This window comes from Leuciscus leuciscus (assembly GCF_965113295.1).
Source record: "Leuciscus leuciscus genome assembly, chromosome: 14".
Lineage (NCBI taxonomy): Eukaryota > Metazoa > Chordata > Actinopteri > Cypriniformes > Leuciscidae > Leuciscus > Leuciscus leuciscus.
The window spans coordinates 14,526,146-14,553,978 of NC_138738.1; the positions used below are offsets into that span (position 1 = coordinate 14,526,146).

Here is a 27,833-nt window from a genome sequence, read left to right on the forward strand (position 1 = left end):
TTCATTTGTTTACTTTATTTTCTGCTTTTCTCATTAACCATTTATAGGAATTTCTTGATTTACATTTGTACAAGATGCATGGAAATAGGAGAGTGGCATTGTGTATAATTTTACATTTGAGAAAATGGAAATGTCCACATTGCTGCGATTTTCGCATCGACTTTCGCAGAGACAAATAGATTTAAAGGAACTGTATGTAAGAAATGTATTTCAATTAATCATAAAATGGCCCTGATATGTCACTAGACATTAAGAAATCATGTTCATTTCAAATACTTATATCACTGACAACAGTAGTCCGGCCACGATATCGTCATTTAAAAAGTGAAGTTGCAGCCCTCAACTGATGTTGATGTTGTCATCTTGTGTTTTGGCCTGAAGCTCCACCCTCCACCTATCTACCAATCACGAAGTCAGTAGTGTTTCGGCATCGGGGTTGCCAGCTCTGCTCTAGTTACCACCATAGATATCATATAATAAAGGCTAGATGTCTCGTGCACGCTGCTAGCCAATGGAGGTCGACGTCCGCACACGGCGGCCATCTTACCACAGGGTGCTCGCTCACTCGTAACATGGTGCATGTACTTTTAAATAACCATAACTTGCTCAATTTTCAAACGGTTTGGTTTGTTATAAACGTCAGAGATGTAGCTATGATACTGCATATGAATAATTATAACAATGGACTTCCATATGAAAGAATTATAGCCACTTTAATAACGTTTGTAAGAAACCAAACCGTTTGTAAATCCGTCAAGATTTCAGCGAGATAAGAGGATTTGTGTGCGTACTGATCACTAACCTTAATTCACAGCTTCCCTGTGCTAAGATGGCCGCCGGTGATGCCGGAAGTGACTCCGGCCGCCTTAAGACATCTAGCCTTTGTATGGATATCTATGGTTACCACAGCTACGTGTCAGCCTACGTTCCTGCTGGATCCTGCAGCCTATCTGGCAACCTCGAGTCAGTGGAGAGGGGGAGGGGATACACCGCTCTACAGTAATTTGAAAGTGATTGCAGTACCAGTTTTGGCCACAATCTTACATATGGCTCCTTTAAGCATTTGATTAGTATAAACATGCATATTTCAAAATCTCTTAAGCATGATTCTCCCCCACCCCCAATTCGAGTTCATTGAAAATATTTTGTTGGAATTCTTAGATTTGCATTGCTTTAAATATTGGCATTGAAAGTATCCGTTTTGCGGCTTCATTTGGTTCTCCATTAATTCTGAGATTATTTTTGTGTACACTAAAAAAGCTCAATAGAGGGATGAGAAACATATTTTGAAACGTATGTTTATACTAATCACGTGGTTGAAAATTATTAGAAATATGCCTTGACCTAGATGCATCGATCTCAATCATGTTTATAACCCCCACAAAGCTTGTGACTGGGAAGTTCGAGAAGTCGTCCTTGCAAATGAATGTGCAGTGTTGGAAACAAGGGGATGTTTTAAATGAAAGGCCTTTCAGATTTAAATCTAGGCTAATCGCACAAATGTTTATGGTTTGGGATCAACTATAGGCAATCTGTGACTTGGAGTATCCGTCACTTTTTTGCCCTTGAGGAAGGACATCAACCCAGGCAGAAGGTGAAATGGTGAAATGTTTGCTTTTTAGTGCTAACCATATGAGGTCATGTCAGTATAGAACTGTTTCTTTAGATCAGTGGAGAAGTTTTGAATTCTTATTGCACACATTTTCTTTTATAAGAGTAGTTCTGTATCAGTTTTCCATCTATAAATTATTATTGAGTATCCTGTCCCTAGCCAAAGCTAATGGTGAAGAAAAAAAAAAAAACCTTGGGACTGCTTTTCTCATTATCTTGCAGATTGATTTTCCACTATAGAGATGGAGGAGAAATTTAAAGGGGAAGGCAAACCAACTTCAAAGAAGTCTACCTAATAATCACAATTTCTTTTTTTATAGTTGAAAAAAGATAAGTGTATTTTAAATCCCTCTTACTATGTGAAGCTCAATTGATAAACAATTCCAGAGTTACAACCAGAACTAACTGAGCTACACCATACCCATGGTTCTCAAATAATTAATTAATCGTTTTTATAAAAAGGTTTGCAAGATAAATGCAAACAAACGTACACGGAGAAAGACAAATTCCATGCTTTTCAATACATTTTTAATGACTGCATCCTCCTAGCCTACTAACATTAGTGAGCGCCAACACATGGTAGTGGAAAATAACTGATCATATGAGAACATAAACTTGATACTTGCTGTTCTTGTCACTTATCACATTTTTATTTATTTTTATTGTAGATGCTGCTTGACTATATATATAAAAAGAAAGAATATTCAAGGAAAATCTTCTCTGATTGGTCACAGGAGTCTGACTTAATTGAAACCTTCTGCATGGCAGAAAGAATTCTGGGACTTTGGCATTTTCCCAAGAATCCTCAGAATGTTCGTTTTTTTTAGTCTCTCTCTCTCTCTCTCTCTCTCTCTCTCTCTCTCTCTCTCTCTCTCTCTCTCTCGCTCTTTTTTTCCTTCATCCAGCGGTGTCTTACATCAGCTTACTGTGTCTGAATGTGAGAACTGAGAGAACTTCGGAGAGAAAGAAAAATCCTAGTTTTTATCCTCCTATTACTCATACAGTACTTGGACTTAGAAAAGCCTTGGACAAATGGTTTGAAAAAAGCAACCCAAGCAGTAAGTTTGCATTATGTCTGTAATTGTCTTTATTTTATTTTATTTTTAATTTTTTTATTTAATTTAAAGAAGTTTGGTTATTACCTCTGTTTGATTAATGAGAATGTGTATTTGATTGAATGTGAAGTTTTTTAAATATGATTTAATGTGTATCAGTGCTGTGCCGTTGTCTTTGTGTTAAGGCTTGCATTGGACAGACACTGTTTGCATGGCAGACTAAAATAGCGGATAGCAGAGCAACTTGATCCAGTGAACTTTTGCAAAACAGCTGTTCTGAATTTACTTTTTTTAACAAGCCATCATACATGTTCTAGCTTGTTAAATTTCATATAAGTGTACTTAAAGTATTTGATTCTGCTGGAAAATTATACATATTGTACGGTATTAGTTTCGGCTGTTGTCCCTCAGGACTTCCTTTTTCTAAATACAGCTTTGTAAAGTTATAAATGTAGCCCTTTTGTAGTTGTCAAATTAAGAATACAATATTTGTATAAGTTAAGGTGAGGTATTAAAGCACAGTACCCCTAAAATGTATTTGGACAGTTGAGTCAATCTTAATGTACACTTCAATGTAAATAGTTTTTTGATAAGCATGCCTTTCAAGTTCAAAAAATGCTTAAGCTTTTAAATTATAAAACATGTTGTTCATTAGTATTAGTATAGATAACTTATAAATTATGAATTACACTTGTGGTTACTTTGCTAAAACAACTTTTTAACTGTATACATCCTCTAAAAATGACATTGAATCCAACTTGGTTAATCATGAGAAAAGGTCCTTTGTTTTGACATTTTTAAATGTGATTTACTGTCCAAACACTTTTGGGAACACTGTATATCCTCCCACTGTGCAAATCAACCTGGTTCGCGTAGGACGTGGTTCATGAAATCACTACCGGCATTACACAGTGTTGACCTTTCCGAGACCTCAACACATGATTTATCTGAACTGCGAATAGTCAGTTTATTCTTACATTTCTGTTAGCATTTCTGTACGAAGACGCTAGAGCTTTGTTTGCAGCCAAAGATTGTGTGTGCTATATTTTTAAGGTTTTGTTCTGATAACAAAAACGCTATAATGAGGCCCTTTAGTGGATAAAGAGACTGCGCAGAGACCCCCTGCTACATATTGTATAACACTGAATGTTGCATTCAAGCCAGGCCTAGTAATACATATTTTTTATGATGCTTACATTACAAAGCTGTTATAAATAATAATTCTTAAGTCATTCTTGTACATTATATTTTACTATTTTACTCTGAAACCATTAGCTGAAGTTCACCCTAAAAGGATAGTTCACCCAAATTTTTTTAATTCTGTCATCATTTACTCACCCTCAAGTTGTTCCAAACCTGTACGAGTTTTAAGAGATATATTGAAGAATATGGGTAACCAAACAGTTGTTGGGCACCATTGACTTCCATATTATGGAAAAAAATACTATGGAAGTCAATGAGGTCCCACAACTGCTTTTAAATGTCTTCCTTTGTGTTCAGCAGAACAAATTTATACAGGTTTGGAACAACTTTTGGGTCAAATACAGATTTTTATTTTGGGGTGAACTATCCTTTTAACTTTACATTTGGCTGCAGTAATTTAATATTCTGTTTGTGCTTTTTAGATTTGTTTTACATCTCAGTCTAGGTACACTGCAAAAAAAAAAAAAAAAAAAGGATAAAAATGTATATCCGAATTAAGTGAGTTTATGCTTAAAACAAGAAAAAATATGTCAATGGAGTAAGAAAACTAATCTGGTTTTCCCTTTGAATTAAGTTTATTTTTCTGACCCCCACTGTTAGATCTTTTTTCTTTTTTAATCACTTTGATTTTTTTTCTTCCAAACAAGACTTAAGATATTAAGTCATTTTGATTCTTAAGGAAATGTATCTTGTTTTAAGATTGTTTAGATATTTGTACTGGAAAAATACTAAGAAAGAAAACTTTTTTTTTTTTTTTTTGCATTGTATTTATTTTAGTTCCCAAACAGAGGCAGAATTTTGTCATCTTAGCTAACTGGGACAAATTTTGTTCAATTGGCATTAACCTTTCCAATTCATGGGAAGTCAATAAATTGCATTAGTCCCACTGTACTAGAAGTCCCAGCTCGTGTGTGATACCACTTCTCAGTTCAATGTATTACTGTAAAATCAGAAACGATTTCACTTTTCTCACTGTTACATTGATTCAAGATCTCGATTGGATAACAGGAGAGAATATTTGTGAAGAATTTATGTTTGTTAGTGTCCATATACCTACACTCTTAAAAAATAAAGTGTCCAAAAGAAGGTTTTCACAGTGATGCCATAGAAGAACCATTATTGGTTCACCAAAGGACCTTTCAGTGAACAGTTCTTAAAAGAACCATTTTTGGCTGGTGTTGGAACAGGAGGGAATGTCAATGCAATACTTTTGTCACCCACAGGTATAGCTAGTTCACTTTATAATCACGACCCTGTTATTCATAATTCTATTGATATTTGGAAACAGTTAAAAACACGTTGTCGTTTTTGCTCTCCATCTCATTTAACCCCTCCTTTTGCCCTTCTATGTTAGACAGTGCATTTGAGTTTTGAAAAATATTAGTGAAATGTTATGAAATATAGGGGATTTATATGTGAATGGAAAATGTGCTTCCTTTCAACAGCTGTGTGAGAAATATAATATCCCTTCTAATAATTTCTTTAGGAACCTTTAAGTTAGAGACTTTGTGAAGTCTTACATTCCCAATGTCACACCTATGTATTTGAATGAGTTTTTGGAAAGACGTCATTGAGATGGTAGTACCATCTCCTTTCTATACAAGGCTTTAGAACAGGTGAAAATTCCTTTGAGAAAAGTAAATCTGCCTGGGAAGAGGAACTTGCGGTGGAAATTCCTATTGAAATATGGGAACTTAGTCTTGAACTTGTCCACAGGTGTTCCATTAATGCAAGACGTTGTCTTATTCAGTTTAAAGTGCTTCATAGGCGTCATTATTCCAAGTGTAAATTTAACTAAATATTTATAGAAGTGTCTCCATTATGTGACAAATGTCAATTTTTAGATGCTAACCTGTCTCATTGCTATGTTACGTGTTCAATATTACAAAGCTTCTGGAACAAAAATTTCCAGGTGTTTTCAGATACATTTGTACGTATGTTTTGAACCAGATCCTATATTAATTATATTTGCCGTTTCTGAAGAATTTTTGAGACTTAAACTGGTGCAACAACAGTTTGTTTCATATTAAATCTCTGCAAAAAAAAAAAAAAACGTATTCTTTTGTTTTGGAAGAAAGTTCCAACTCATTTAGAAAGAATTTGGCCTAAAATACAAGATTTTGTTATTTCAAAAAGTTTAGTCCTCTTTTATTTCTTTTCTGCATGCTTGTGATTATGTTAAACATGCCTTCATTGCCTGCTTTTACCACTGGATAGCACTTTTGGGTAGGGGTTGTGTTTTCTGTTTGGTTAGTAGTGTTTTATAATTTTTTTCCTAATTAATTAATTAATTTACATTTTCTGTCTAATTATTATTACCTTTACGTCAGTGCATATTTGTTAGGATGTAAGTTTTATATGTTTCCAATTTTTTTTAAATGTGTAGTTACAAATGATAGTCTCCTAAAATACCAAATAAAAACATTTAACATAAAAAAAAATGTTTCCTTTTTTTTTCGGGTTGCACTTTATTTTACAGGTAACTGTAATATAAGGTAACTACAGGGTTTAGGTGTAGGTTCAGGATTAGTACTTATAAGTTATTACCCAGTTATTACAATTACTATAAAAAGTACATAGTATGTTCATTCAGGAACAGGACTGTAAAATAAAGTGCTACCTTTTTTTATTAGTGTGAAGATCCTTTTTCTTTCTTTTTTACTATAAAGACCTTTTTGTTGAATGGGGGGGGGGGGGATATTTGTGAATTTTTTTGCAACTGATTTATATTTTGTATTACGACGACAGACTGTTTTCATGCTATAATTTTTTTTATATATATTTAAAAGTTGATTAGCAGTTATGGTTTTTGATGAGAGTGATCATGGCAAGTTAAATTGTTCCCTCGTTAATGTGTATGCGCAAATCTGCTCTTTTGAAAATATATGTACATTGACTTTTTCAGTAAGAGAGCGCCCACTGCTTGCTTTTGAGTCTTGTATGATTCATGCAACACTTCATAAACTGACTGTTGCTTTTCAAAAAGGAAATAGAAAAGGATTTTTCCACTGGCGGAGTTGTTAGGTGTAATTTAAGTCTGAAAGCTCAGGAGAGAGTGTATGTTACATTCAAGTGTGTTTTGTGCAGGTGCACAGATGAAGTTCCCCATTCAAACTATGAACCATTGGACCAGCTAGCTTTAGCACTCTAAAAGTCTGAACGTGATCTTCAACTCTAACTTAAGAATTCTAACAGCTGACTGCTTATTTCTTATTAAATCATTTTAAATTGCATATGATTGTGCAAAGCCCCAAGGCTCTGTTGTCTCACAATGAACCTTTCAAAAACCTTTTTTCAAAGCATTTTCTCACCATCTAATATTAGCAGACTTTGTTTTATACTGTTTGTGGCCTTTGATTCTTTAATTATCATTATGCAGTTATGCTAACTGTACAATATATGACACCTTTATCAGAATTACATTTTCAGTCACCTGTGCTTTTAGGTTAGATTAAAAACATTTGCTCATCACAAAACCTCATGATTCTGTAACATGTGTCGTTGCACTTGCATCTGTTTTTGCTATCACTTGGCTCTAATTCTGCTGGAACTGCCATTTAAATTTGGATTTATGTATTTCCATGAAAGTAAAATATCTGCAATGCTATGACCATTGCTTTAGGGAGGAATGAAAGAGGTTTCAAATGAAAAACACATGGTCTCTTCATACCTAAATTTACAGGCGTGTGAATATCAGCCTGGCGAATAAGATCCATTAACGTTGAATGCCAAATAAAATGCACTATTTTACACTGTGAAAAATGATCTGATGAATAATGTATGACAACATGTGTTTTTACATTGCTTTAACTCATCAAAATAAGTTAAGCAACTTTCAACTGTTTTTATAAGTTATACAAGATTCAACTCATTTTTTAAATCAGTTTAAGTTGATTGTATTTAGGAACTATACGGTTATCCGGACCACACGTGTGTCTTTTAGTTCCGTATAGTCATCCCTGATTGGTCTTAACCCCAGTGACGGGTAGGTTTAGGGGCGGGGTTAGGGGAGGCCATCGTATGATTGGTCTTAACCCCAGTGACGGGTAGGTTTAGGGGCGGGGTTAGGGGAGGCCATCGTATGATTGGTCTTAACCCCAGTTACGGGTAGGTTTAGGGGCGGGGTTAGGGGTAGGCCATCGTATGATTGGTCTTAACCCCAGTGACGGGTAGGTTTAGGGGCGGGGTTAGGGGTAGGCCATCGTGTGGTCCGGATAACCGTATAGTACCAAAATTTAAGGCAGTATTTTTTTCACACTGTAATTGTGATAATTTGAAGCTGTGACAAAGCTGTGATAAACTCTTATAAAAATGTTTGAAATGAATGTCCTTGTCACAGTTATGTTCAGTTTGTCTTATACGTTTACACGACAACGATATGCTTAAAACTGAGACGTTTTTCCTTTGAGTTTCTTGCATACAGACGACACCATTGTCAAAACGATCCCCATTCACACGGATCCCTGAAAACGACTGAAAAAGCTGCATTCTGCTGCCAAGCCGTTATGGCGATGAAACACTACGTTATACGCATGTGCATGACGTCATCGTTTTCACAGATTCGCGGTTTTGTTGTTTACACGGATACCGTTTTCAAAAACATACACTTTGAAACCCTTTTTTCTAAAGTTTGCGTTTTCAGGCAATCAAAACACCAGTGTCATGTAACTGAACGGCCAAAACGCATACTTTTTTTTTAACGTTTTTAGCTGAAAACGGTGTCGTGCAAACAGCCCCTTAGTTATCATGGACTTTTAGTTTGTTTTCATTCGTCTCATGTGTTCCTTTGTTTGATTTTCCCGCCACTCCACACACTATGGTTACTGTTATAGTTTATTCTGTTCAGGTGCACGTAGCCTAATTTAATTATCTTCTTTGAGTCACTACTTAAGTTCTTCCTTCACAGTCTTTCAGTGTTCGGTCACGCTTACGTTTAGTGTGTGTTGCTCTGCCTTTTGCCATTAAACTCTTTTGTTGGAACTCTCTTCATATTTCATATTATAGGTCTGTTTGCCTGCAACCACCCGTGACAGTCCTGAAGTGGCAGGAATCATTATGAGCACTGCCATCATTTTTACAGTATATGATTAAAATCTTGACAGTTATTTAGTGAGGCTCTAAAGCGTAACCGAAAGTGCATAGTCGTCTTGACGGCACGTTTGAACAGCCCTTCACTGTCATTTTCTGGTTATTTGGTTGGTTAAGTGCCGATCCCAGATCTGGGAAAGCTCTCGCTTACAGGGCCACAAATTGAAACCAGATTTTGACACTGATGTGTGATGATATTTAATTGAGGCCTTTAGATAATGTATGACCTGTCTGTCCTCCAATCTATGTGAAGCTGTCATTAGCTTCTCTGCTATATTCAATAATTAAAGACTGATTAGCTAGGAATTGTTTATGTCCAGAACATATGGAGATTAAACCTGCATAAACTATTATATTGTAAATTATTGTTAAAAATGTATATTTTTGTGGGGAAACAAAATAAGTGTGACACAAAAATATTTAATATAATATAATAGTTAGAATATATATTCATTATTTTAAAGACAATGTAATGTAAACATCATATATGTAATTACTTTAATATGATACTCCTTTTCAGTCTCTATCCACCAAAAAGTCCTTGACTTGAAAAAGACATGCTCTCAACATTTCATGACTCAATATCCTCAATGTGGCACAGGAAAAAGTGCAGAAAGATAAAAGCTTTGCTTATAAAATGCGATTTACTCTTAATTGCTGTGGTTTTCAGAGCACTTACCTGTAAAAAAAAAAAAAAATTGCTGTAAAAATGGACTAGCGTTTGCTTAGATACTTGTTGCGTTACCTTGCTGTGAGCCGTACTGTGCATTTAAATTCAAAGAGCACACTGTGTCCTCATTGCAAAATCACAGACACTATTTTTGACTTTCATTTCCTTTTTCCTGATATGGGCCTCATGCTGTTTATGAGGTAACCAGGCTCTGTGCGAGGCCACGTTTTCCTTTAAAAGTGATCTTCACCTATTGCATGTGAATCATGTTGACTAAAGTGCCTAGAAGACGGCGTGTAACGTGTAATTGACTCGTTTTGCCAGGTTGCACTGAAGAGCCAGTATTGTGGTTTGGAATCAGCTAAATCCAACTATATTTACACTAAGAGGTCTCGCGAGGGGCACGGCCTTTTTTTGCACTATTGGCGCTCTGTGCTGTGAGGTGTTATGTTTAATAAGTTCCTTCAAATCACCGATGGTTTCTCTTTAAATACTGTTATCAGATAAAAAGGTGTTTGTTTAGTGTGATTTTCTGGAATTAGTATTCTAGCGTGTTACTGAGAGTCTGTTTATGGTTAGAATCTCTGGGATTGTTGCTCTTGGGAAAATGTATTTCTCACCACAAAACTTCTGTTAAATGGACAAAACACATATGTATTCCCTTCTAAGTTTAAGCTTTTCTTTATACTAATTAGTATATGGCTGCTTCCTATTTTTACTTTGAAAATATGAAAAAAGCTATTTAAAAAAAGTAAATAATCAAACTGGACTCTTAAATGTTTAAATGCTTTACTATTTAACTAAAATAATAAGAAATATTCTTTCTGAGCAGTTGAGCATAATAATCTTCAGAATTAAGGCCAGTCCAAGGACGATAACAATGAAGATAACTATAAAGTTCTAAATATAAAAAATAGCAGAGTCCACATCACAACTATGACAATAACGGCACAGAGAAACGATATCATTGGAATTACTTTTAGAATGATATTTTTTTTTTTTCAGCTGATTAACAATAAAACATCGACAGCCAATCAGAATCTATTCCTCTTTGAAGAGCTCAAGCTTTTAAGTGGACAAAGAGAGAATAAACAGAGCGTTGTCATTCATTGGTGTGGACGCTAATATAGTTATCGCTATATGGTTATCTTTATAGTTATCGTTCTTGGTGTGAACGGCCCTTTAATCATATTTGAAAGTAATATTTTTAATGGCTACGCTCGCTGCTCTTTGCAAACTTGAGCCCACCAAAATGTTTCATTCTTATTTCATATAATCAATTATCTTGTTAAGACTGTTTAAATACTCAACTTTTAATTTATTTGAAGCATTTTAATGTGAAACCTTTTTCAAGCTTTTGATATTTTACTCACAAATTATTTTTCCTTATCCACCATTACTAGAGAAATTTCAGATGACATTTAGGATGACTATTATTCATTTACACTTATTCGTATGGCAGACACTTTTTTCCCCCAAAGTGGCTTGCAATATACGAGTCCATGCACACCCTGGAATTGACCTATGACCTTGTCATTTCATGGCACCATGCTATTCCAGCTATGTCTATTTTATCTATTCCAATCCTAATGTAATAAATATAAGCTTAGAGAATTAATTAATTTTATGCAAGCATCTTAGTCTGAATCAAACAGAACTTAAAGGTTCCTTTAATACACTGAAAGTGGATCTCAATTTGAGTGTTAGTATACCATCATTTTATTTAAGATGAAAGGGTTTTTTCTCAAAAATTCCATGTTGTAATGTGGAATTCCTCACACTGAAACAAATATAATAGGGAAAAATATCATGATGGATCTCCTTTACGTTGGTGTGGCAGATGTGCTTTCACAGAGAGACAGAGGTGCACATGTGGGAGAAACAGATTTGAATCTGCCCAATGTTGTGTCCTGATTCCATTCCCCTTTTCTAATGCTTATGTAGCATAGTGGCTGAAACTCAGTGCTAGACAGTTTGGTCGGTAAGATTTTTTAATGTTTTTGAAAGAAGTCTCTTATGATCACCAGGGCTGCATTTATTTAATTACAAATACAAGCAAATACTATTACAATTTAATTATTGTTACAATTTAACACTTTTCTATTTTAATATTTTTTTAAATGTAATTTATGTTCAAACCTTTGAACAGTAGTGTGTGATTTAAGTACTTATACTTTTAATGCAGACTATATAAGTAATAATGTCTTCTTTGAAGCATGAAGTATGAAGCATGGCAGGTGATTTAGAAAGCTACAGCTGGAGCTTTCTTTTACAATTCCTTAGAGTCGCTGGTAAAGTGATTTTAAACATTCCAATGTACTTGGGTGCCACAAATGAGAAACTTTAAAAGTTGCTAAATATAATGTGTCAGTCTGTCTGAAAGTCTGCAATGTCTGAAAATGTAAAAACCATCCATATTCTGAAGTGGTTGGGTACTTTGTCTTCTCAATTTATGTGATTAGGTCATGACAGCTTCATAATGCAGTATACCACAAGCGTACACACACCGACTATTTTAAGAGACAAATCTCTTGTTACTTCCCCCGTTGTGCCCCGTCTACCCGTGTCCCCTTCTATTATTCTCATCTGCCTCCTTGCAGAATCACTGTGTGAACACCATGACACGTGAAATTTGAGGAATGGCCTCGTTGGGCTGGTACCAATTTCAAACACCACAGGCTCTTTAATCATATATTATGCTGTAAATGTGTGGAGCACATGAATGCTTCAGAGGCAACAGTCCAGTAATTCCATATGTGACCCTGGATCACAAAACCAGTCACAAGTCGCACGGGTATATTTGTGGCAATAGCCGACAATACATTGTATGGGTCAAAATTATCGATTTTTCTTTTATGCCAAAAATCATTAGGATATTAAGTAAAGATCATGTTCCATGAAGATATTTTGTAAATTTCCTACCGTAAATATATAAAACATTTATTTTTGTGAGTGAATGCAGCACAATCGCGAACATAAATGGACAACTTTAAAGGTGATTTTCTCAATGTTTCGATTTTTTTGCACCCTCAGATTCCAGATTTTTAAATAGTTGTATCTCGGCCAAATATTTTCCTATACAAACAAACCATACATCAGTGATCAATGGAAAGCTTATTTAATCAGCTTTCAGGTGATGTATTAGTATAAATCTCAATTTAAAAAAATTACCCATGTGACTTAGCCTGCGTTTCCCCATGCTGCCTTGAGCGCAGCGCGATTTTATTCACGCTGCTAGGCAGCCTGGATACCATGGACCAGATTTTCGCCTCAGCGAGGGGACCAATCACAGAACGGGGAGGGAGCAGCAAGACGATGACGACGTCTATGCGACACACCGAAGCAGTTTGTTTATATCTATGGATCCAACATGGCAGCAGACGCGAAGTTACCTTTCGATGCAGCCTTAGATAGTGTTCTAAGTAGTTTAGTCTTCTTCAGCCATTGTCTTCTTCCTCGTCGAATTTCTGTCGCTCTACATACGTCATCTGGTATAATTGAAACGATTGGCTATGAGCTACGTACAGGCGCATTTGATAGACATTCGTAGCGCCCAATAAACGGCTCTGGGCATTCGTAAACCACGCCTCAAATACGAGAAAATTAACATGTGGTTCCCAGACCACGTCGTGAGAAAGAGGTCTGACGTTAGCCAGGCTACATGTGACTGGTCTTTTGTGGTCCAGGGTCACATATGTTTACTATAGTCTCACTGTGACCTAGATCATCTCTGTTCACACTCTGCCTGAAATATGTTCATAAACCTCACCTAAGCTACTGTATGTTTCTGTGCAGTACAGGAATACCTTTTGAAATGCCTCTGAGAGTAAAAAAACTCCCAACATACACTGCTGAGCAAATAAAAAATTATTGTGGGATTTTTAGGGACTATTAAGGTAACACTGCATTTTGGATACAAATGACACCTTAGTGTCACCCATTATCAAATATTTACCAGCTTTACTAGACTGAACATGCATTTATTGATTAATTTGAATTAGAACTTGAAATTTAGCACCAATTTGTATTCATAAATATGATACATAATGCTATTTAATAATAAATACAATATTAAATTGTATTTGCAGTTGCATTAACTTACGATCTTAAAATATATCTCTGAAGTTGATTGTTAACGAAGTGTTAAAAGTGTTTTGAACTTGGGAAAGTGACTTTGGGAAATGCTGGCAGAATAACACACCAAAGAATCCTCTCCCCACTGCGTCGTAACCCCGGTATGCACTGCAGCGAGTAATTGAGGGTCCTTGTAACCCAGGTCATGACTGCGCTTTACCCTGTGTGGTATCCCCTCTGCTTGGGAGTTCACAGAGAGGTTTGCAGAGTCACACGTGTTAACCAAATAGGGTTGTCCCTGGGGAGACAAAGTAAATTTATAAAAGACACCATAAAAAGGAAGAAGTGAGTTAGTTGTTTCTCATTATTGAGCTCTCAAAGCCCCGCAAAACTATACCAGGGTTCTTCATTGATTGTTATGCAGTTCTTTCTGGGTTTTTCTTTTTTCTTTTTTTTGGCCACTATATTTTGTTCTGTTAAAGCAATAAGCCCCCAAGAAGTCGTGGTTTATTAGTGAGCTCTTTGTAAATGTAGTTTAAGTTAGGCACAATGCAGGGCCTACATATACCTAGCAAGATTTCATAAAATAAACAAACTTCAATCATTTAGTTGACAAATAATAATTCTTCCACCAAGCAGTGTGGTCCTTATTGAACATCATGCTTATGAAGCAACACAAATACTTCACAACACACAGCATTAGCACAGTAAAGGCCCGATCACACCAAGAATGCTAACTATAAAGACAACTACAATTCTGTCATGACAACTCTTGGAGAGATTGGTATGGTAATACTGAGATTGGCAACCAGGACTATTTCATAGTATGATCAGTTAAGGGGGAAGTGACATTTTGACTTAACTGGTCATTCATACTGGCACTAACACACTCTCTGAGGTAACGTCTGACCCACAGTCAGACAGTCCACATCCCCTGGTCAGTTTTTTGTTTTCTTGCGATGTCAGGCCAGAAACATACTCTGCAAGTAGTTACGTTCAGACATGAATGCTCAGCCAGTGCACTGCAAATGAGCTATCCCTATACTAAGTACTCAAGAGGTGATAAAGTTACATTCAAATCAAATGTCTGTGTCATTATTCAGGTTGATCGCTAAACATTTTTGCGGCCAATGTTTAATGCTGAGAATGTAATTTAGGAAAGAAACGATGCATGATCAAGTAAGTGTTTGCATTCACATTATTTTGTGATTTACTATTAACTAAAAACAGCCGTTCATTTACACGACAATGGTGTTTTGGGGGCCTGAAAACGCAAGCTTTTGAAAAATGCAAGGTTTTGAAAATGATACCGGTACTGTCTTCATGTAAACTACAAAAACGCAAATTTGTGAAAAATCAGAGATTGTATTGCTGTCCAAATCCAGAATGTTAGTTTTTTTCCCCCACCTACCACATAAAAATCCTCGGCCGAATTACCTACTGTTTTTTGACACACCAAGTTTGTGTGGTAATTTAATTGCCGTCCGAGTTTGCAAGAAGAAATCATTTCAAAATTCACTGTTTAAATCCTTTTTGACCACAGCGGAGCACCGTACGATAACTGTTGCACTTCACTGTAATTTGCATGCATTTTAAAGATGTACACTTTTATTACTGAAATGCTGGATTTAAAAGAACAATATTTTATCACCGCACCACCTCAGTGAGTGGAAGAAAGTGGAGAAAAAGCATGTAAACATTTGAAATGGGCCGTTATTGTGGTAGCAATGTAATATAAAAAACATATATATATATTTTTTTTAAATATGTAGGCCCTATTATATACAATTATAGGCCTATACGTTAACAATTTAAACCAAGCAGCTTTATGTTTACCTCATGTATAAATAAGAGGCTGCATTAACTTATTTCCATTAATTTCCATATTTTTTAAATGACATCCATCATTTTGAGATAAAATGCAAGACAGAAAACCATCAAATATAGTGTGTCTAGCTTCCTATTTTTAAACAGGAGATTTAAATAATTACATAATAAATAATTACATAATAAATACGACATTACGAATTTACTCTTAGCATATGACAATTTTATTTACAGCGGACAATCATGTGACTGACCACGGTGTAAATCGCCATCCGAATGCATGAGTTCTATCTCTGAGGTGCCTTGCAAATTTATTTTTACAGACATCCACGAGACATCAACAGACATCCATGAGAAACAATTGCCATCCGAATAGGTCTTAGGTTTGGTTTTCCCTGTTTAATATTAAATAAGATTTATATGAAATGCAGTTACTTGAACTAGCTTTTTGGCGCACCTAAATATAATTTATATTATATTATATTATATTATATTATATTATATTATATTATATTATATTATATTACATAATTTCATACTTTTAAGATTTGAAGTATACTACAAGCACATTCCGTAAACTGTGTTTTAAACTTGTTTATTAGTAATATCAGCATACATCTCGTGTCACAAGTTTATCATGGAGTTTTGCTTCTTTACAAAATAAGAATAGGATTTTTGCAATGTTCCGTTTCTGTTCTAAACTTTTTTTATAGCATAATTTAAACAGAAGCATCTGCATGCTGAATTTATGTAAATATGAATGTTAAGATGTGCTGGCTAGTTTTATTGTGTGTCTGTGTTTGTTCAAAATTCTATGTACAAAGCAGACCTTCATAAAAGTTTTGATGGTCAGTAATTGAAATAAACCCAGAGAGCAAGTATTTTCTCTTTGAACTCAGAGACTTTGTAAATTTTTTTCAACTCTAGCCACAATGCCTTGTGAAGTTTTCCCAACAATTGTTGCTGTTCTCACGTCATTATAACGAATATATGGAAATTCCATTATGCTCTGCTGGCAATTATTGCATCTTTATTGACCAATTTAAAACCATTGCCTCAAAATAACAACAACCTGTTTTCCCATTAAACTTGTGTCATGGCTCAGTGCCTTTTTGTAATGAAAGAATAAAAAACTGAATGAAAGGATGAAGACCAGCCATTGACATGAGCATTTGGGCAGCATAATCATGTGTTAAAAGCACTCTATTGCCGTTCCTTAAATTACTTTCTTTCTTCGGTGCAACACAAAAGAAGATATTTTAAAGAATATTTTGGCTTTGGCTTTCATTGTATGGAAAAAAACCTTCTTTTGTGTAACACCGAAGAAATAAAGTCATACAAGTTTGAAACGTCATAAATATGATGGTGAAGTCTGGGCTGAAATTTGCTCAAGGGTTGATTCCTCTTTTATTTTAAGCAGAAATCATGTTAAAACAGTTCCTGAATGTCTGTGGTGAAGTGAAGTCATGAGTTTTTTCTAACCGTGTGTCTCATTCTCCAGGAATGATAGTCCCATCTCCGCCTGAGATGAGGCAACTTTGGAAGATGCTCTTTCCGCTCCTTATTCTCCTTTACCTATCAGGAGCTGTCAAGTCTCAAGTAAATCCAGGTAGATATGTTTTTTTTCATTCATTTTATAAAATTAGATTAAATGACTCAAGCTGTAAACTGTCCAATATAAAGTCATTCAGCTGATCATTTTATCCAAAGCGATTTGGAATTGAATGGCTTACTCAACAGAACAATGATGGTAACTCATGAATTTCAGAGTTTGAAGGAACTCAAGCCCAAATCTTAACTAGTAGTCTTCAATATTATATTAACAGAACAACATTTGGTGACATAAATTTGCTATGGGGTTTAACTCAAAAACTTTATGAGACAAGTCGCTATGGAAATCAGTTGTTGTGGTACCACTAACAGCATGTGGTCACAATCTCCGATTTTATTGTCCATGAATGTCAAGTTTTTCTGAAAGTCAGTTTGCTGCAAATTGCAATGCTATTTTTGACTAGGTTTGAAACAGCCTTGTACTGTAGTGGCGATCAGTCTAAGATTGAGGTCTGAGAATAAGGTTTGGAAGATGCCCAGGTTCCATTCTGGTTCTCATGGCTTCTTCTCTTTTGTCTGTGTCTTTCAACTCTAGCTTTTTCTCTCTAGCATGGGTGGTTTGTGGGGAGGAAAGTGTGATGTCAATGTGAGGTTCAATTATATTTTACAAGGAAACCAGAAGCCAGCTCATGGTGAGCAGCCGTACAGTAGAGACTAAAGCATAAGTCTGGAAAGCGGCTAATACCACCATGGCTTGAGACCGTTTCTTCTGGGATCCCCCAGGATGAAAACCACACTGTGCTCTTGTACTATATTGGGCTGTGTTCCTTTATGAAGCAGATGAGTTTGATTAACCAAGGTAACATTGCTTCCTTCCTCTGATCTTGTGTCAGTTGCTGTTCCATATTTAAAAAAAATGAAGGCAGGCATGACATTAAAGCCTAACATTGACACACGCCAATGCAATAAGGCAAGAAATGCATAATGTTCTTCAATGGTTTATTTTGAAGCCATATTGTGCTTTAATGTATCGTAGAGGAGGATACCAGTCCATCCAGATTGTTTAATTGTCGCTTTGCTTGGGCGAACTACAAAGTAATGTTTGGCTTGTTTCAAAGTAAACAGGGAATATGTAAAATGGTTTGTTAAAAATCCTTCTGTGTGGTTTATGTAAAGGGAGTCTAAATTGTTTAAAAGCCTTGTGGTACATGCAAAAATAACAGAATTACACTCAGCTGTTCTGTTGCTGACCGAACACTCTGGATTGTTACTTTCCGGTTTGAAAGTGTCAGAGAGAAGTGGGTGAAGGAGTCATGAGTGGCCCTACCAAGCATTTTCACCCCAGAATCAGAAGAAAGAAATGAGGAAAGAAATTATGTTTTGCATGAAGAAAAATATGCGTATTATTAGGAACATTAAGATTTTAATTTGTGACATTATTTTCATGACAATTAAAGTAAAAAATAAATCTCATTCTAATGTAATAATAAATATTAAATCACTACAAAATTTTAATCATTTACATAAATTAATTAAGTACAATAAGACATAATCCTAAGAAGAATCATTGAACATAATTAAACATAAATGAAAACAAAACTAAAGTACAACACCTGCATGCAATGAATTATAGCTGTTGTATAATTGTCTTGCTCCATTTTTTTGATTAGTCATTCATTCATTCATTCATTCATTCATTCAGAAACATGATCTTGAGAAATGAATCTCAAGAAAGTCTCATTAGAGTTCCTGTCTAAAATAACTCTAATGGTCCTAAAATAGGCACAAAAAAATGGAAATATATACTGTGTGTGTATATATATATATATATATATATATATATATATATATATTATAAATTTACAATGACATGGTGGAAATAATTATGCTCACCATTCATTTCCATCTGATTTTTTTTTTTTTTTTTTTTTTGCTTTACTGATATGAAAATGAAGGGTGCCTCCTGTGCCCTTCATATTGAAAATAGAGATTTATAGTGACATATTGGAAAAAATTATCACAACATGCTCACCATGCATTACCATTTGCATGTTGTTGTTGTTGTTGTTGTTGTTGTTTTTTTGCGCTGTGCTTTACAGTTTGAATCAATACACTACTATGCTTTGAAACACTGTCTTAGTGATATATCATGGTATCCCATAATTGCTGCCTAGTGCCTAATATTATTACTTATCATCACAGACACTTCAGTTTATATATTTTTTTTGTACAGGCTGGTGGTTAGAAAGGAAAGAACACCATGCTAAAGTAGTGGTGAAATGTAACGGGATAGAGTCCATCACTCAAACCTCATTGAACTGCATGTGAGCTCTGTGTGTGGATGTGACCTTGCTTTGAGTTTATTATTGAATGTATCAGGAGCGCAAGCATGATTCTTTACAATGGATTCAACAATCAGACTGGAGTCTGTGGCTTGTACATACCAGACATTTTGACAACAGGAAAGAATATCGAAACAGCTTCTATTTCTTACTTTTTCTTTTCTTTTCTTTTTTTTTTGCTCCAAGGCTTTGTGTGTTTTTCAGATATTTGTTTCTGCAGCTCATAAGTCACGGCAGCAGTCTTTCTCACATTTACAGTTTGATCGTTTTGGTATTCAGCTAGTTGACCTTAGTGTTAGTGACAGAAGTTAATGACAGTGTTTCAGATAAATTGTATAAATTGTTGCTTTCCATTCTTTCCAGGAGAGAGATGCTGTAACCTCTTTAAATATCAGTTTTGCTCCTTCATATTTCCGCTGGAAATAAAGCCGCATTTTTTCCTACTTCTGGAAAAGTGTGTTGCTGAACTCAGTAGCTATGAGATCTCCTCTGCCAACTTTCCTCTGTTTAAAATTCCCAAAGACTGTAGTTATACCATCCTACTCTCTGCTTTTTTCCACTTTGAGTTATAGACTCTTACTTTTTTCTACTGTAAAAAAAAAAGAAAGAAAAGAAAAAAATTTAAGTAGCCTACCTCCGGCTCCTCCAGCAGTTTACATGTGATTAAAAGTGTGTGTATGTTACTATACACGTGCGTGCGTGTGTGTGTGTGTGTGTGTGTGTGTGTTTGTGTGTGCAAGGCTTTGGACCATGCAGTTAGACAGCAAACATGGTGGAACAAATGTGCCATTCACAAGGATTAAAGATGGAAAAAAAACGGTTGGCAGGAGGGGGAAATAAGCGCCACTCGGACCAATGAAATACTGCACAAGGCCAGAGTGGCCCATGAGAGAAAGAGAGAGAGGAAAGACCAAAAGCCACAGTTTCTTCACACAACATGAGTATTTTTCCACCTTTCTGAAGTGAGGAATATTTTTAGACTGAATATTTTACTCCATCTGATACTGAGGCTATAACCGTCCACTCTGGGAGAGTAGAAAAACAGAGACTAAATACACAGTGCTGTGAATGTATGAACGGAACAAACTTTCTTTACAAATCTTATTTTATTAATCCATTAGTCTTTTTGTTAATTTCATCATTGAGAATACACTATCTTATGTTCATATATTTGCGTATTATTTTACTACCTTTCCGTGCTTTTTCTTATGTGACCTTGTGAGATCATCCGTCAACACATAGCCCTGAGTCTGCCGCCGAACAGAACTGCATTTGAAAGACATTTTATCTATGTGGCACTCTTGTGTCAATCGTCTAACACTGCTTTGCCTGCGTTCACAAAGCTATGATGAAAACTCAGCCCTGAATTACAAAAGCACATTCTCTTTCTCTTTTTGTGTGTGGATATTTTAGCTGAATGATACAGCTAAAATTATTCAATTTATGAAAAAATATTTAAAAACATATTATTTCTATTATATGTTTTATAATATATAAAAACGGTGTGTATATATACAGTATACATATATAACAATAATAATATCACAATAATATAGCAATAATATATAGAAACATTTATATAATTTGATATGAAAAGGATAAAATAAAAATATATTATTTTAAATAAAAAAAGTATTTTCAATCAGAGTTTAAACCATCAGTCATTGTTGCCAAGTAAAATATATAATTTAAATGTACAAATAAAAAAATATATATATATATAAAATATATATAAGAAATTATACATATATTTGTAATAAACATTTAACAAATATTTGAATACATTAAAAATAACATTTATTGCAATATTTGAAAAGTGCATTAAAATATACACAATATAGAATATTGCTTAAATTGATGTTCCCTGTAAATGGTCTGCATTTATATAGCGCTTTCACAGACCTGTAATACTTTGTTAATGTTCTCTATATTGCCCAGTCTTAGCATGTTAAAGTATATCTGCCTGTTTTTGAGCATGAGTGCATGTGTGTGTTAAAGAAAGAGAGAGAGAGAGAGAGAGAGAGAGAGAGAGAGAGTGATGGGGGAGGAGGATGCCGTTCTGTTACATCTGGAAGAGCTTTTTGTTGGGGGATTCAACTCGTTTTGGATTGTATCAGCTTGTCATTGCCAAAACCAAGCCTCTGAGGTTTCCCCCATCTTGACTTTTAAGCAAACATTTGGAGGAGAGACAGAAAAAAAAATGAAAAGAGAGACAAAAAGTCCTTCACCACTATCCTTGCTATTGCTGGCAGGATCACAAAGCCTATTTTGTTGAGATGGAGGGGCCACTTGGAATAGGAGTGTCCTTGTACACTTTATTTTTTACAAGTCCGGATCTTCAAACAGACACTCAGAGAGATATTATGAGAGATTAAGATTTATATATCCTTTCTTGCTCAGCAGTATTATGTGATTTTGCGATAATAATATAAAATAATATTTCTAATAAATCAGTGTGTGGTGGTCTAAAGCCCTACACACTTCTCTTTAAACAGGGGTTCTTCAAGGCCCATCCCTTCTCACATGGAAAATGTAACTATAAATCAGTACATTTTAGAATGTTTAAAAGAATTTACTTAATTTATTCTTGTTCAGCTTTTCACTTTTATACTTTTTTTCAACCAATCATCCACTGTTGCCAAGTCCTGTAGATTCAAAATAAAATGTAAAATACAGTGATAAAATAATTTACATGTTTTACATGCTATTTTTGAACACAATATTTATGAATATGAATCAATATGAATATTTTATCATTTATAATGGTGATATATTGTAATAAAAGCATTTTTCTGTACATATTTTGTTACTAAAACATCATAATCTCAACCAAACCCTTTGCATTTCTGTCTATTTCTCTCATGGAGTGAATCAATCTGTAAAATTAAAGATTATTCATAAAATTCAGGTGCAAATTGTTTTTAGATTTGAGTAATTATCAATTCTCTACTGTTCATGTAGGCAAATAAGGGGAAGCCACTGAAACACATAGGAAATAGAAAAAAAAAATGCTATATAAAAGTTATGTGTGAATATTAAGTATTGTCTGCATGCTTATGAAATGTGAGTGTTATTTGCATATACAAGTTGATGGGCAAATAAACACTAACTACATTTTTACAGGTGTGTGTCGGTCCCCGTTAGGAATGTCCAGAGGCCAGATCTTAGACGAAGACATCTCAGCTTCTAGTCAGTGGTCTGACTCCACAGCAGCAAAGTATGGCAGGTATGAACACACACACACACACACACACACACACACACACACACACACACACACTGTGTTTTCCATGAGTTGTAGTGCAGGTTATCTTGGTGAGAGCAAACCATCTGGGGAACTGTGGGTGGCCTCCTCTTAGCCTCACTAAAATGATGTAATTATGCTTCCTCCATATATTGCTTCTGCATTTTCACTGATTTTAAGTGTTCCCAACACATTCCTCTTCGCCCAAAATGAAGCATTTTAGACTGATTTATGATGCGGTCCAGAGACCAAAGAAAGACTCAAAGAGATTGCTGTAAATGAAACCGGTTTAAGCGAATTTTTCTGTGTCTTAGGCTGGACTGTGAGGAAGGAGATGGCGCATGGTGCCCTATAGCAGGAGACCCTGAGAATATGAACGAGTTCCTGCAGATCGACCTCCGTTCTCTGCACTTCATCACTCTGGTGGGCACTCAGGGACGTCACGCAGGGGGCATTGGTAATGAGTTTGCCCAGACATACAAGATCAAATATAGCCGCGATGGCAGCCGCTGGATCTCCTGGCGCAACAGGCAGGGCAAAGAGGTACGTACTGATACACTGTGCACTGTGGTGTTTAAAATCTGCTGCAGTCGTTGGAAACAGTCTTTAAAAGTGTGTTCAGTTCAGTCTTAGAATGTTTCAGCTAGTCTATAAGTGTGTCCCTGGCATTATTCAGCTGATTACATATTACTGTTAGTATATTATTATATTATATTATATTATATTATATTATATTATATTATATTATATTATATTATATTATATTATATTATATTATATTATATTATATTATATTATATTTCAAATAAATGCTGTTGTTTTGAACTTTCTATTCATAAATGTCAAAAAAAAATGTCATGGCTCTGCTCTTAACATTGATAAAAAATAAAAATGTTTCTTGTGCACAATGATTTCTGTAGGATCATGTGACACTAAAGACTGGTGTAATAGCAATTATATTAGATTATGTTATATTATAATGTTATATTATATTATTAAAAAAATACATAACTCATAAGTCACATCTGAATGTGATGTAATATGACGGTAGATATTGCGATGTTGCTGTCAAAAACAACATGGCCAAAAGTATGTGGGCACCACTCAACATGATTGACTTTTTCTGCTACACCTATTAGTGAATTCTGACTTGTGATGCAGAATGAATCACAATCACACCCTGTTGGTTCGTTGGCCAGAGGATCACTGGCCCCCTGACTGACACTAGTTTCTCCCAAGTTTCTTTTCTCCATTCTGTCACCTGATGGAGTTTGGGTTCCTTGCCTCTGTCGCCTCTAGCTTGCTTAGTTGGGGACACTTAATATTCAACAATTTTATTGATCTGACTGTACGGACGCTGTTGGATGAGAACTGAGCTGGATGATGGCATATTGTTTTGCAGAACTGCTTTATAGAAGAAATGAACTAATTTAATAATTGATGATCTTTACAACTGAATTGAAATGAATCAATACTGAACTGACAATAGCCGTAATGCATAATAATGCAAAGTTCATTTAGTTCATCTAGTCCATCTAGTGTGGAGACTTGAACCAAATGAAACACTTCTGGGATTAATTGGAGCGCCAGCTGTGAGCCAGGCCCTGTCGCCTAACATCTGTGCCTGACCTCACTGATACATTTGTGTCTGAATGAGAGCAAAGCTGTCCCAGAAGTGCAACTATTAGAGAGGACCAGCTCCCTATTAATGCTCATGATAATTGAATTAAATGTTAAACAAGCAATTTGCTTTCGTCCACATTTTGGCCATGAGTAGCCTACTGTATGTCACTAAAATGTCACTGGAGAATCTAAATGTAAGTTTTTCTGTTGTGAAGGTTATTGAGGGGAACAGGAATGCATATGACATTGTGCTGAAGGACATGGAGCCGCCCATCATTGCACGTTTTGTCCGCTTCATGCCTGTCATCGATCACTCAATGAACGTTTGCATGCGTGTGGAACTGTATGGCTGTGAGTGGCTGGGTAAGTCTGACAAGTGTTGAACTTAAAGTGAGTTAAATGCTTCAAATAATTTTGGTTTTGTCTAAAGGTTAGTCAAAAGAAAATCAACTAGGCTAATGCTTAAAGGGAAAGTTCACCCGGAAATGAACATTTACTCATTTCAAACCTGCATAACTTTTTATTTTGTTTTGTTGTTTTTTCATGCAATGAAAGTCAGTGGGGTCTCACGTTGTTTGGCCACCATTGCTCTTCAAAATATCCTTTTTGTTGTTGTTGTTTCACAGAAGAAAGTAAGTCATACTGGTTCATTTTTGGGTGAAATATCCCTTTAAAGCTGTATTAAGCGATTTCTGAGAAACACTGTTGCTTTTTAAAATCAACCCACACAAACACATCCCTCCCTGTGGAGTGGAGTGGACGTCTCTTTATCATAGCTGAAGTGAAGCAAAATAATGCGAAGATTATGAACGAACGACAAGTACCAAGACAGCAACATAGTGTTGGCTCAGATCTGGATTCCATGTGTACCAGATGTGGGACGGATCTGGGCCGACACTATGTTGCTGTCTGGGGAAGAACAAAAAATTAACAAACCGTACACAAGACTGAGTATATACAAGCAATAGTTACTAGTTAGTCACCAGCAGCACATCAGGTCCAGAAAAAACAATGACACTCAAACCTGTCCTGACAAAAACAGCATATCTTGGTTCTGTGACACACAGCAATCCAATGTTTCTCACGTATGGAGTAGAAATAACGCAACCTCGGAGTCTGTTTTCAGGCATTCCTTCTTAGGTCTCTCCAGAGGTGGAAAGCTTCTCCTTCTTAACTTGGGTCCTAAAGCTCTTGACTGATAATAACCCTTCTTTTTCCAATGATATTCCTCTGACCTTTTCTCTTTTGTAATGTCTCTCAGCCATCTCTCTATCTAGTCTTTCTTCAAATCTCCCTCTTGCTCACTCTCTCCTCTCTCATCATGAGTGGACACGCCCCCTACTGGTGATTGGCTATAAGTGTGTTGTGGTGCTCTGTCTGATTTCTCAGAAATCGCTTACTGTTCTTTTGAGGACGCAGTTTAATTAAAGGCCCATTGCGTGATGCGGTTTTCTGTCCTGTGTTGATGTATATCCTAATGAAACTGGAAGTGTGGGTGGCGCAACATGAGTCATACATTTTTCTGGAAAAGAAGGACTGTAAATTTAACATATTAAAGGAGAACTCCGGTCAATTTTAACATTGAGCTCATTTTTTTGTAAATTTGGAGTGCTGTCAATACAGAGAACAACAACAAAAATCGGTGTTGCCTACACCGTGTTATCCTCTTTTTAAAATTTGCACCCTGTTGACTTCAATGGGGCATATTTTAAACCTGCTTTTACCTTGTAATGACACATCCTTGATGTGTCATTACAAGTGCCCAGCCAATGTGAGTGATTCCTTTAGAGTTAACACGGGTGAATCTGACTGCAGTAGATGTGAAAGATATGAAGAAAAATGAAGTTAATTCGGCCAGCGCTCATACCTGTATTTACACCCTGTTTTCGGTTGAAGTCCAAAGTAGTCGATTGTCGAGTTCACGCGCGTGATCATAGGTAACTAAACATATGCACGTGAACTCGACAATCGACTACTTTGGACTTCAACCGAAAACAGGATGTAAATACAGGTTAAGAGGGTAAAAGCAGGTTTAAAATATGCCCCATTGAAGTCAACAGAGTGCAAATTTTAAAAAGAGGATAACACGGTGTAGGCAACACCGATTTTTGTCGTTGTTCTCTGTATTGACAGCACTCCAAATTTACAAAAAATTAGCTCAATGTTAAAATTGACCGGAGTTCTCCTTTAAATCTGTTAAAGATGAATTTAGGCAACATTTATGAGTACAATAGCATACAGATGGCCTCAAAGCTAACACATTTGCATGAATGCATGTCACACATGTTCTTTAGATTACTAAAATGTTCTTCACACCAAGAAAAAAGAAATTTTCACTGAAAGGTGAATGGTTCTTCTGTGGTATCACCGTTGAAGCCTAGTTTTGGAACCTATATTTTTTAGAATGTATATGATATTGATGAGGATCTTCACAATCTCTATCTCTTTCTCTCTCTCTCTCTCTGACATTAGATTTTCAGTGATTTGTTAAATGCTGTTATGGAAATTAATGCAGATCAGATGAGATTTTTTTTATTTTGCAATGACAACTTTAATGTCCTTCAGAGGGATGAATCAGCATTATAATTATAGCACAGAACCTCCTTGAACGTTTCCATTATGGGACACCTGACAAAAGAAAAATGAGTTGACAATGTTCTCCTGTGGCTGTTTCTAGATGGCTTGGTTTCATATAATTCTCCACTTGGCCAGCAGATGACTCTCAATGGACAGTATATTTATCTCAATGACTCTGTGTATGATGGAGCCATGAGTTACAGGTCAGTACACTTTTCACAAGCTTGAGAATAAATAAGGAAGATACTGGATACTCCTAAACACATTATCATTTAGAGAAGTTTGAATGTAACGTATAATAAAATTACTTTAGCTTTGACATGGAGATTTAACATACAATATATGATGTAAGAAAGTTAAACCTACGACTAAATGACAATATATCTCCGCTGATGACTAATTCAGTATCAGTATGGTTTGAACTGACCGGTTTACCTGATGCCTGGAAAATTTGATCCCGAATCAGTTACACAGGCTAACTACAGCTGGCCTGTTATTGCTTGGTTGCTATGACGACAACAAGGCGCCAGGCCCAGGACCGGAGAGAGTCACAGTGGTTTCACAACGTTCACGGGAGAAATTGACTCATTGCTCCCTGAACAATACCTTCCATGACACAGTGCAAAGTCTGTTTACCTTCTTGTGTGCGTATGACAGAGCTGGCAGAAAACCGCAAAGCAGAAACCCAAAATTAAACTATCACAAGAGCGACAAGTGTCATTGCTGGGAAAAAATCAGATAAAGGCTCATATAATGCCGCCATCTAGTGGTGAAATTATATAAACAGAGCATAAAATATTGAAATATCACCATACCATCACACAATTTTACTCAGGGCAATAAAAGCAATCTGTAAGAGACCTGCTAATAATGAGTAATCCGACATTATTAATTTTTTATGATTATTAATTTTTTTATTTATATTTTATTCATCATTATCTATATATTGAATTAATGAAATACAACAA

At 35.6% G+C, this 27,833-nt stretch overlaps 1 protein-coding gene across 2 annotated transcripts in view; it reads left to right on the forward strand.

The window, feature by feature from the left end:
* The first annotated feature begins 2,503 nt into the window (after positions 1-2,503).
* ddr2a (discoidin domain receptor tyrosine kinase 2a) overlaps positions 2,504-27,833 on the forward strand; it is a 34,037-nt gene continuing 8,707 nt past the window's right edge. Inside the window, exons 1-6 of one of the 2 annotated variants that reach the window (XM_082137386.1) lie at positions 2,504-2,669; positions 17,030-17,137; positions 22,545-22,647; positions 22,980-23,208; positions 24,504-24,651; positions 26,966-27,068. In XM_082137386.1, coding sequence (XP_081993512.1) covers positions 17,032-17,137; positions 22,545-22,647; positions 22,980-23,208; positions 24,504-24,651; positions 26,966-27,068 — 689 coding nt within the window. In that variant the 5' untranslated portion in view covers positions 2,504-2,669; positions 17,030-17,031. The remainder of the gene's footprint in view (positions 2,670-17,029; positions 17,138-22,544; positions 22,648-22,979; positions 23,209-24,503; positions 24,652-26,965; positions 27,069-27,833) is intronic. The other variant, XM_082137385.1, reaches the window with a different exon arrangement.